General features: G+C 38.0%; 1 protein-coding gene across 2 annotated transcripts; it reads right to left on the bottom strand.

The window, feature by feature from the left end:
• Positions 1-1,109: 1,109 nt before the first annotated feature.
• Positions 1,110-9,374, bottom strand: DCTN6 (dynactin subunit 6). 2 transcript variants are annotated; one of them, XM_070935402.1, is made up of 7 exons: positions 9,281-9,372; positions 7,712-7,776; positions 6,988-7,093; positions 5,721-5,809; positions 4,970-5,017; positions 2,800-2,942; positions 1,110-1,384 (listed from the first exon to the last, which is right to left on the bottom strand). In XM_070935402.1, the coding sequence occupies exons 1-7, from the start codon at positions 9,301-9,303 to the stop codon at positions 1,286-1,288; spliced, it is 573 nt and encodes a 190-aa protein (XP_070791503.1). In that variant the 5' UTR covers positions 9,304-9,372; the 3' UTR covers positions 1,110-1,285. The 2 variants fall into 2 exon arrangements, with proteins under 2 accessions (XP_070791503.1, XP_070791504.1); XM_070935403.1 differs by lacking the exon at positions 6,988-7,093 and having other exon boundaries at positions 9,281-9,374.
• Between the last annotated feature and the right edge of the window lie 1,239 nt (positions 9,375-10,613).

Raw genomic sequence — 10,613 nt, 5'->3', positions numbered from 1 at the left:
TCCAAGTTGTTCCCAAAAGAAAATATGAATCACAGAAGGGGATTTTTAGCTTCAGAAATAGCTAGGGCAGCATTGCTACACACTGAAAAATGTAAACACTGTTTACAACTCTGTTTAAAAAGCTTTGGGGAAAAATATTGGGAAGTACAAATACAAGGCATTCAACATCTTTGAGAAGTGCTAATCTCCGGGGCTTTCTTCCACCACTGAATATACTGTAGGAAAAATCTAGCTCCGGTGGCTCCATATATTCACATGTCAAAAGGGGAACTGATAGCTTTGTTTGCACACACCGTATTTTTAGAGGAAATGCTAACAATGTTTTTATCTTGGTTATAAGTGTTTGATTTTTTTCTGTATTATTTCATGGTTTAATACGTTGTATGAACAGTCGCAGGGACAGTAATCATAACAAGAGGCTTATGAAGACTATGATATTGTTTAAAATGATTTAACAAAGTTTTACCTCTGTAAGTTATACAAAAGTGAAGTGCCAACTATGTTTGGTGAGGCTTATTTCCAAGGGACTGGAGGACTGCAATGTTAGGCACAGGAGAGCACCGCATGTTGTATTTCTGACAGCAGAAACTTTTTTTCACTGTTACATGCAGCATGTATAAAACCAAATCTGGATTGAAGCCACAATAGGAAGCCTTCATGATATTAACTCCAGATGAGTTACTGAACTACATATTTGTTTGACCTTGTTTGAAATTACATGTGCAGTTTCAACTATTTAAGGAAAGCACTAAGGATGTGCAATCATCTAAAATATATCTATTGAAGTTAACAAATCTTTTTATTTTATTTTATTTTATTTTATTTTATTTTATTTTATTTTATTTTATTTTATTTTATTTTATTTTATTTTAAAAAAACTCTTCTTTTTGTGCAATAGTCTGCTTGCTGCCTTCCAAATGAACTGGACCATTCCCACCATCTCCAATCAACAGCGTTCTAAGTCAGGTTTACTGGAAAAATGAGGTGACATCCAAGATAGCATCAGTACGAAAGATGAGTTTGAGAGTTCCCGACTTCATTAACAAAGAAAAAAACAAGAGGCAATAGAGATAATGAAGTCCACTAAAAATATAAACTATCAAGGGGAATGTGACAATGGCGCATTTTATTTTTTATATTTTAATAAATAAAATTAAGCTGCATAATTGCATGACTAAATTTCCAGACTAAGCAAAAAAAAAAAAAGTTAATTCTTGCAAACACAAAGTCCAGAAAGCAAGTAGTACACCTCCAATATAATTCTGACCATGATCCAGGAAGGCTTTCAGCTCTTCACAGGTGTGGATGTTGCTTTCATCATCTTTTTGAGATGATGATAGTTTGGGAGGATTTTCATAAGAAAGTCCAGCTGTAATGTTTGTGGCTAAAATGAAAAGCACAATGTTAGAAAAATATACATAAATCTAAACACATCTGCTTAAAAGAACCAACTGGACCACAACTTCCATATATTCCGATCAGCATGGCCAATGCTCACAGATTATAGAAACTGTGATCCAGAAGATTTGAGGAAGACTCAATTGCTTATTTTGGTACAGGAATGCAACATATCTAGCTCTCTGATGACTTGAAGGGAAGGCTTTAACTCAGCAGTAAAAGACGTGATAGCCTCTTTCATGGACGTCACACTGGAGATTCGGTTTTCCAAACTGGAAAACTCCTGCCTAAAATGTATGATTACTGTCACCAATCAGTGTTGAAATCATTAGGTTAGATGGATCAAGGGACTGACTTGTTTTAAGGTAATTCCTATTAAGAAAATTTGTTTTCCAATTTCTCCTTCTCAAATGACACATCACAAATGTCTTCCTCACAAATATAAGGCATATTTTAAACCACTCTTTTTGCATGAAGCAATGAAAGTTTCAGCAATATTCCCATAATTACTTCAGTTCTCCACACCTTATGCAGTAACTGAGGAAATGCTGAAGCCTTTCTCCACTGTTTCATGCTGAGGAAGATTGGACTGAAAAGCTAGTTAGCTTGGTCTGAATATGGACATGAATATCAGTTATCATTCATCATCTGATCCTTAGCTACTCTGGCTTCTTCTTCAATCAGCTAGGAAACTAGAATCATGATTTTAAAGGTGGTTTCCGTTTTTTTATTACATGTGAATTGACAAACTATAGTGATAATAGTAGCACTGTAACAAAAAAAAAAAACACTGCAAGAATGTATAGAGTATAAGTGAAATATAGTAATATGTCACGTAAATGGTCTCAGTTATGCACAAACTTTCTTCTTTTTGTATTTTAATTGTTGAAAATCAATAAAATATTTATTTAAAAAAAAAAAAAAAACCCCACTGCAAAGCAATAACGTACCCTGACATAACCTCACTTTGCCTGTTTATCTGAAATCATAGGTCATTAACAAAAGTCACAAAACTCTTTTATTGAACAGTGCATCCCTTATCCTGGGAGAAAGAGAGATTGATCATCCACAAAAGACAGGGTGATTTGTAAAGGAAAAGGCAAGAAAGAGATGCACCTCTGTCCTATCTCAACTGGACCCTCAGACCAAACTATCTGGTCACAATCTTCTCTATCTAATGCTACTTATATTGCCAAGATTTTGACTCCCCCCCCAATTTAGTTAAATCTGAGGTCAAAGTAGGAAAACTTTATCAACAGGATATTAATGGGATACAAATCACAAAGTGCACATTTTTCAGGGCTCTGCTCACTGACTGGATTGGTAAACTTGCACCCCGCAAATCAGACAATCTGGTGACTGAAGAACTCAAGCTGCCTTGCACACTTGTTGCCTACTCACCTGTGGCCGCTCAGTTTGCACTCGACGAAGACAGTCCGCTCCATAGATGACAGTGTTCTCAGGGATGACTTCGTATGTGTTGACGTTGCAGCAGGCACCGATAATGCAGCCACTTGTCAGGATCACATTTCTACCAACAACTGCTGTAGGTGTAGAGAGGAAGAAAGGTGACCTTGACAGAGAAATTCAAGAGCCAGAACGAAGAGGCGTGTGTATGTGTGAGAGAAACATCTTTTATGTCTAGTCTTCTCTGTGTTTAGATACTGTTTTTCTAAATTGTAGGGTAAAGTCATATAAAAGGAGCCGCAGTGGTTAGAATGCGATGCTGCAGGCTACTTCTGCTGATTGCCGGCTGCCTGCAATTTGGCAGTTCAAATCTCACCGGCTCAAGGTTGACTCAGCCTTCCATCGTTCTGAGGTTGGTAAAATGTGGAGCCAGATTGTTGGGGGCAATATGCTGAATCTGTAAACCGATTAGACAGGGCTGTAAAGCACTGTGAAGCAGCATATAAGTCTAAGTGCTATTAATATATGCAGGCACATATTGATTGACCACTGTGCTAGGGAAGAATGGCACAAGGAGCCCTCTTCCTGTCTTAGAACATTAGCAATTAGCTAATGTGTTGTTTAGTTGCGGAGAACAAAGTTTCCAAACAAAGTGATGACCCTCCGCTAGAGGCTGTGGGTTCAGAGTGAGATAAAACCCTCCTAACGAGATGGAGATGCGTCTTACCCTCTGCATTGGTACTCCCCCCTCCCCCCCAAGGGAACAGACCTGTCATCATAAGGATTGTTTTGATTATGGCTGGACCTGCTGTGGAAGCTGTGATCTTTTTGGCAATTTATCAATCATCTCATTGCCAGTCCGCAAGATAACAATTTTGCAGTGATTGAGCATCCTTTCCCTATGTACCATATTTTTTGCAGTATAAGATGCACTTTTCCCTCCCAAAAAAGTGGGTGGAAATGTCTATGCATCTTATGGAGCGAATATAGCCTATTGCCGCCACCTGTCGCTCACTGCCATCCATCATTGGTTGGATTGGCCTCTCGGAATACCACCAATCAGCTGTTCCAGGCAACAGGTATTGCAGTTGCCTATAGCAGCCTCTGCCTGTTGCTGTTGCCGCCATTCGTCGGCGAATGCGGCTGCAGCAACAGGCAGCAATAGGCAGGAATTGCCGCTGCATGGAACAGCTGATCAGCGGTATTCCGGGAGGCTGATCCAACTGTCGATAGGCGGCGGCAATATCTGGGGAACGCTGGAGAAGGCTCCAGAGGCAGCAAACAGAGAGGAGGCAGCAATAGCGCTGTTTCTGGTCAGTCAGCCCACTGATTGGCGGGGCTACGGGAAGCCTGGATCCAGCTGTCACTCAGCTGACCGGTGGTGAGCAAAACGGAGCGGAGCCCTGACGAGCCATGTGCTGGGAGGCAGAGGCAGATTTTTTGAGGAAGAAAACAAGAAAAAAAAATCTGCCTTGCCCATTTGCCTTCGCCGTGGCCTGTTTGCGCCATGGCCCATTTGCCGCAGCTCATTTGCTGCTGCCACGGCCTATTCAGGCAGCAGCAGCGGCAATAGGCAGCACACGAACCCCCTCCCCCCCACCGCAATATTTACTCTATAAGACGCACAGACACTTCCACCCACTTTTGGGGTGGGGGGGTGGGGAGAAAGAAAATACATTTTATGGTCCGAAAAATACAGTACCTTTGTTCTGGGAAATGTGCCAGGATGGTACCATTTGGAGAAATCTTTGTTAAATGGGCTACCCAGCATCATTTTATACAGTATACCCAGTTTGGATCTCCCAATATATTGCCAGTGCAAAGCAGATACTTCTATATCTTTCTTCTGCTACACTACTCCACAATTAACTATTGCCCATCCTCAAAGTGAAGCGCATTGGGGGGGGGGGTATTTTTATAGGTTTGCAAATGATAACAAGGGACCCTATTCTTTTGAAAGGCTTTGAAGATTGGCTGTATTCAACCACTGAGGCAAGAATGTTTTCTAAGTTTTTACTGATATTGCTGTATCGTAATAATTATATTATTTATACTCCTTTAATTATGTTTAAATTTCATATAACTGAAAAACTAAAGTTAATGAAAAGGATGGCCATTTTCTCACTTATTTTTAAGTTGTACAAAATAATCATCACATACTTACCTTTTGACTCAATTACATTGTTATCTCCTATTTTCATTGCTTCAGAATCTGCAAGCGTGGTTAAGAATATTTGTCTGCATGTTTCCCATATCCTCAGTTCTCCCTAATACAGCAAGGGACCTTTTGCAGCTCCACTGCCTTTAAGAAAGATCCTGGGAGACCATTATTTTAACTTTATATCTTTGGATACAGACGAATAACAGAATAACAGATTTGGAAGGGACCTTGGAGGTCTTCTAGTCCAACCACCTGCACAAGCAGGAGACCCTTATCATTCCAGACAAGTGAATTAGATCACATGCAATAAAGTTAAAAAGCAATTATAGTAAACTAATGAAACCTCTCTCTTTAGCGAAAGATTCTGATAAACATGTTATTTTTAAAAAGCTGAAATAACATCCCTATTTTTTTCATTTGACTAAAAATTACCATGAACCTTAGACAATATACTTAAAAGTGTAATGCTATGACATTATAGTTATAACAAATTGAATTTTATTCAGCAGCAATGAATCAATGAGATTTTTTTCTCTCTACTAAATTAGCAAAGTGTAGAAAATAATTGCAATTAAACTAATAATATTTTATCTATTTTATTGAAGTAGATGCACTTCATAAGTGCTTAACAGCAAACAACATACATTCCAACCTTTAGCCACAAATTTAGGGATCTAAGACTACATCACAGATACTTACTGTCTGATGCAAACATATATCTTTCTAATCTTCCATTTATTCTTCAAAAGGATACAACAGCCAACTTCAAACACATTATTAGTGCCAATGACCATCGGTTTGGTTCCTACTTCCGCTGTATTAGGAATAATGTTTTCAGGATAGCTGTAGAGATGGAAAAGGTGTTTTAACATTTTTGTGTTTAAAAACAGGCATGTCATGCCCTTAAAACCAAGAATTTTATCTTTAAAGTTTGATACTAACTTGAACCTTTTCATTAAGCTGCTATTCTACATCAGACTCACCGTCAATCAAGGTTATTCCAGAATACAGAGATCATTTTGTAAGAATGTTTTGACAAAATAATCATAATAATATAAAGATTCAAAGATATGCTATGGAAAACTGAACTAAGAATAGGTTTACAGGAAAATTTAAATCTGAAATACAACAAAACCTCAAATTTATTAATTCTCATTCAATAGACTGATTCAAAATGCTATTCAAAGTGAATAATGTTTACATATTTTATATAAATTTATGACAGGAGAGTACAAGTACATCTATGCATTAATATTTGCTATACTAATCGGGAAAGCTTCAAATGATTATCTTAGAGTTGCAAATATGTTTTTCCTTTTGTATGCAACTCATGATGACAATACTAAAAAATGGCTGGTTATCAATAGAAAAAGGATATTAAATTTTCAACGTTACAAATTCACTTAATTCATTATAATTATTATACTTAGCATTTACAATTTCACTGAATTGGTATTTATTACAATTAATATTTCCCAATTTCTCTGTTAAGATCACAGACCTGAACATCTACTGAACATTGAAAATTGAAACAAAAAATTTACACTGAAGGTAATATGAAATTATTTCAATGGCTGCATGCTGCTAATTTCTACCTGAGTAAATACAATCAATATATGATGCCCCAGGAACAGGTTATTAGTTCCAACAGAGATGGCATGTTCCTGATCCCTTCTATCAAGCAATGCCAACTGTTGTGACTAAGGCAGTATACTTTCTATGTCGCAGTGCCAACCCTGTGGAACAGACTGCCTCTCAAGATTCAGATAGCCCTGACCCAACTGAAGTTTCATAAGATTCTTAAGACTTGGCAATACTCGAGCATTTGGCCAGAGTATTGAGTGAGCCCTAGGAAATGTGGTATTATACTGATTCGTATCTCTATTGACAATTTGTTCTACTTTTAATTTTTTAATGATTGTTTTTGTTTGTATACTGCCCAGAATTGTATAGGTTGCGTGGCCATCCAAGTGGAATGAATGAAATAAATATCTTAAGAAAGTTGATTAAATTATACTAACCCATTAATTATAATTGCCTGTTCTTCTATGAGATTACCTTCCCCTATCACAATTGGTCCAGCTTCTGCAATGATTCGGGCTTTGGGATGCACCACTGTCCTAGGTCCTATAAAAAATACGTATTGCTATAATTTAATGTATCATCAAAATATTTCAAGGAAATGTATTATCCTGAGCACAAATTTATCTGAAAATACCAATTTGCTTTAGTCAACACAGGACTGCTGTCAGCCCTCTCCGTACATTTTAAATGAGTGTAATATTTACACATTAAAAGAAAAATCACAAACATTATCATACAATCATTTGCTGCAACTTATTTCATCAACATTTTTATTGTCCTACATTTGAACAAAAAAATGCTTTTTAAAATTTTAGATAGTTATCTCCATTTGTTGAAAGGGCAACATGAACAGGGTTTAGAGCTAGGATTATGGCAGCAGCATTAAGCAAAGATGGGAAAAAGTGCAGATACCAGCATCATCTTTCTGAACTATTAGAGCACCACTAGATATTTACTATGAGTACATTTAAAATGAGTACTAACTCTTTAACTTTCTAAGCTTTGCTGGTTTTAACTTTGGTTGTGGCTTACCGCACTATATAAACATAGACAATTTGTTAATAATTCAACGGTATTGTGATATCTAAGTTAATTCAATAATCAAGTTAAGTGTGTTGGGCTAACCCAACTGTATCGTTCTATAAAATTATTTTCTCTTACCAATAGTCACATCTCCTTTGATTTCGCTCTCCACACAAACAACAGCTCCAGGTGCAATCTTCACACTAGAAAAGACATATACAGAAACAGTAGCAGTGATTGGTATTTTTCTCATGCATTTGCTCATCTCTGTCAGATAGTCCCAGATCCTTGGAAATGCATTTAAAAAAGAATAGAGAGAAAGCTCTCTATCTATCTGGATGTATCTGGGGGGGGAAAAAGTGTATGAAGCAAAAGTGATGAGAAGACTTAATCTTGATCCACAGTAGTGCTCTGTAAAAGTTTAAAAGTCCCCACATGGAGGAATTATGCAACTTTCTGTGGTTCTGTATCACTGCTATTAACCAATAACTGCCTGCAATGACAGTTTAAGTTTAATTAGACAGTTTGAGGGCAGGGAGCTGTTTTGTCAGTAATAAAACATTGTTATGTCACTGTTGAGAAACCACAATACTGCCTTAATTGCAGTTCTAGTCGAAACACTGGACCAGAGAGCTAGGAAGACACGGACATATATTGTGATTTGCAAAACAGCTTCTAGTCTCACACTATCAAAATGTTGTCAGTTACTAAATCAATGGGAAGCTTTAGCTCACCTCCACCTGCCACCTGTAGTATTAACACTCAGGCCTAATAGTTATTTAAAGAATTTCTAAGCTGATGAATGCAAAGCACTTAAAATTTTTTTAGGAAAAACGTTGCATAATATTAAGTAGTAGGAAAACAACAACAACACATTTTCACAGTCAAGTTTTTTGAAAAAGGAGGATTCTCTTTCCTCCTTTTCCCCCAGAACGATTTAGGAATATCCACAAGGTGGCTTTGCTTCTTCTAATATAAAGGACCTCAGTGAAAACGTTAATAATAATAATAATAATAATAATAATAATAATAATAATAATAATAATAATAATAAATGATAATAATAATATCAATGCAAAGCCTCATTCAAGATATTCAGCAAACTGTGGAAACCTTCCAGAAATCATCAATGCTCCTATACAAGGGTGACATCCGAAACTGAAAAATAAAACCACGGAATGAACAGCTGGATTCCCCCCTTTGATATAAGTAAGGCTTTCTCGAGTGGCATTGGGAGTAGCAATATCCCGCTTTACGTCCTCAAAACCAGGGGTCTCCAACCTTGGCTGCTTTAAGTCTTGTGGACTTCAACTCCCAGAATTCCTCAGCCAGCAAAGCTGGCTGAGGAATTCTGGGAGTTGAAGTCCACAAGTTTTAAAGCAGCCAAGGTTGGAGACCCCTGCTCAAAACCGCCCTCTCCGACTGGATTGAATTACTTGCGGGGTTGTTGAAAGCGGACATTTATCGGCAGATCCGACCTCCTCTCTTCCTTTGAAGAGGCTACCCTTATGGCAGCAGCTTAGTAGCAGCTGCTTAGTAGCAACAACGGTCCATTGTAAAGAACTGGGCGTCCTTTTTGGACCCTCACAGACAACGTAGCCTTGAAAAAAATGGACCCAAGGAGCATCTAAAGAAAACAACTCCTATGGGGGGGGAGGGGGGGAGGGAAGGATCCAGAGATTAATCGCGCTCAGAGGCCCCGCTTACCTCTTCTGCGCCTTCTCCGCCATCTTTCCTTTCACCCATCCATCACTCGACCTGCGGCGAGGCACCCTTGCAGATGTGGCGGCCTTTAGCGGATCGAGGCAGCGCGGCTGGCAATCAACTCGTCAGACCTTGCACTCGGTCTCCCGAGCAGCAGGTGGCGCTGGTGGCGCGTGCTCTCTCGTTGCAAGCCGCGGAAGGAGCGGCCGATTGAGAAGCGGTAACGAGGCATGACATGCGATTGCCATTACAACGGAAAGGGAACCGGCGCATAATAGCAATAGCGCTTGGACTTATATACCTCTTCACAGTGCTTTACAGCCGTCTCTCTGAGTCTAAGTGATTGTGCTATATATTTATATATAATTAAATAAATGCATAACTGTGTAATACTATTTATTGTTATTTTATTCATTATAGGTGTGTTTATGCAATTACAACTTTACCAAATTAATACATACAGAAATTATTGCTTATATTAATGCATACTTTATTTAATAAATTATTATTAAAATAAAGCAGTACTACTGATATTTACAGTAAACATAAATGTCTTGTCCAAACTGGATAAAATTATTTTTTACAGTATCTATCACCCTGCAATACAAATAATTCCATCTTGACTGCTTTGTGGAAGGAGCAGTTTAGTATAAGGTAGGGTTTAGTACTGAGTTTAAATTGGGGCGGTAGTCTGTTCCTGGGTGGGAGGCATCACAAAGATCCTGCATGGGTTATCTTTCTTATACTGGGTATACTCTTACTTTCTCAACCAAGACTGAATGGTTTGCTTCTTTGTATCTCAGGGTAAACAAATCTTCATTGTAAAGCTGAAGCCCTGTTTCACATTTGTTGGAAAAATAAGAGAGGTCGCTTTGTTCTAGCTAGGTTTCTGAAGCATAAGATATAAATCAGTATGTGTCCCATTCCTTCTCTACTCACTGCCCCCTCATATAAAATATATTTTATTTTATTTCAATATGGTTAGATGAAAGATCTCATCTTGAACAAGCTAGGAGAAGCCCTGGTCTTGCAAACATCAGAGAAAATGCCTTTTGCATTTACCAGAATCTCAGGTCTCATGCAGTGAGACAACACTCATAAGAATGGCACATTACATCTTCAGCAAATGGATAGAAGTTTGTTTAGGATAACCCCTTATTTAGATTCATAGTGGGTTCACAAACTAAATATTTCAGCTTGCTTCATTGGAGGAAGCTCCTTTAGGTCTTGGATCTATGTCTAGCTGCTATAGGACTTGGAAATCCATCTTCTGATTTACATTGACATTTAGCTTCAGTAAATATGGAAAGAGGAACACTTTGGTATCTGGTTTGTT

The sequence above is a fragment of the Pituophis catenifer genome, unplaced genomic scaffold, assembly GCF_029215685.1.
Source record: "Pituophis catenifer annectens isolate HBS135680 unplaced genomic scaffold, rPitCat1.0.hap2 SCAF_2, whole genome shotgun sequence".
Classification (NCBI taxonomy): Eukaryota; Metazoa; Chordata; class Lepidosauria; order Squamata; family Colubridae; genus Pituophis; species Pituophis catenifer.
This window is presented reverse-complemented; position numbering and strand designations above follow the sequence as displayed.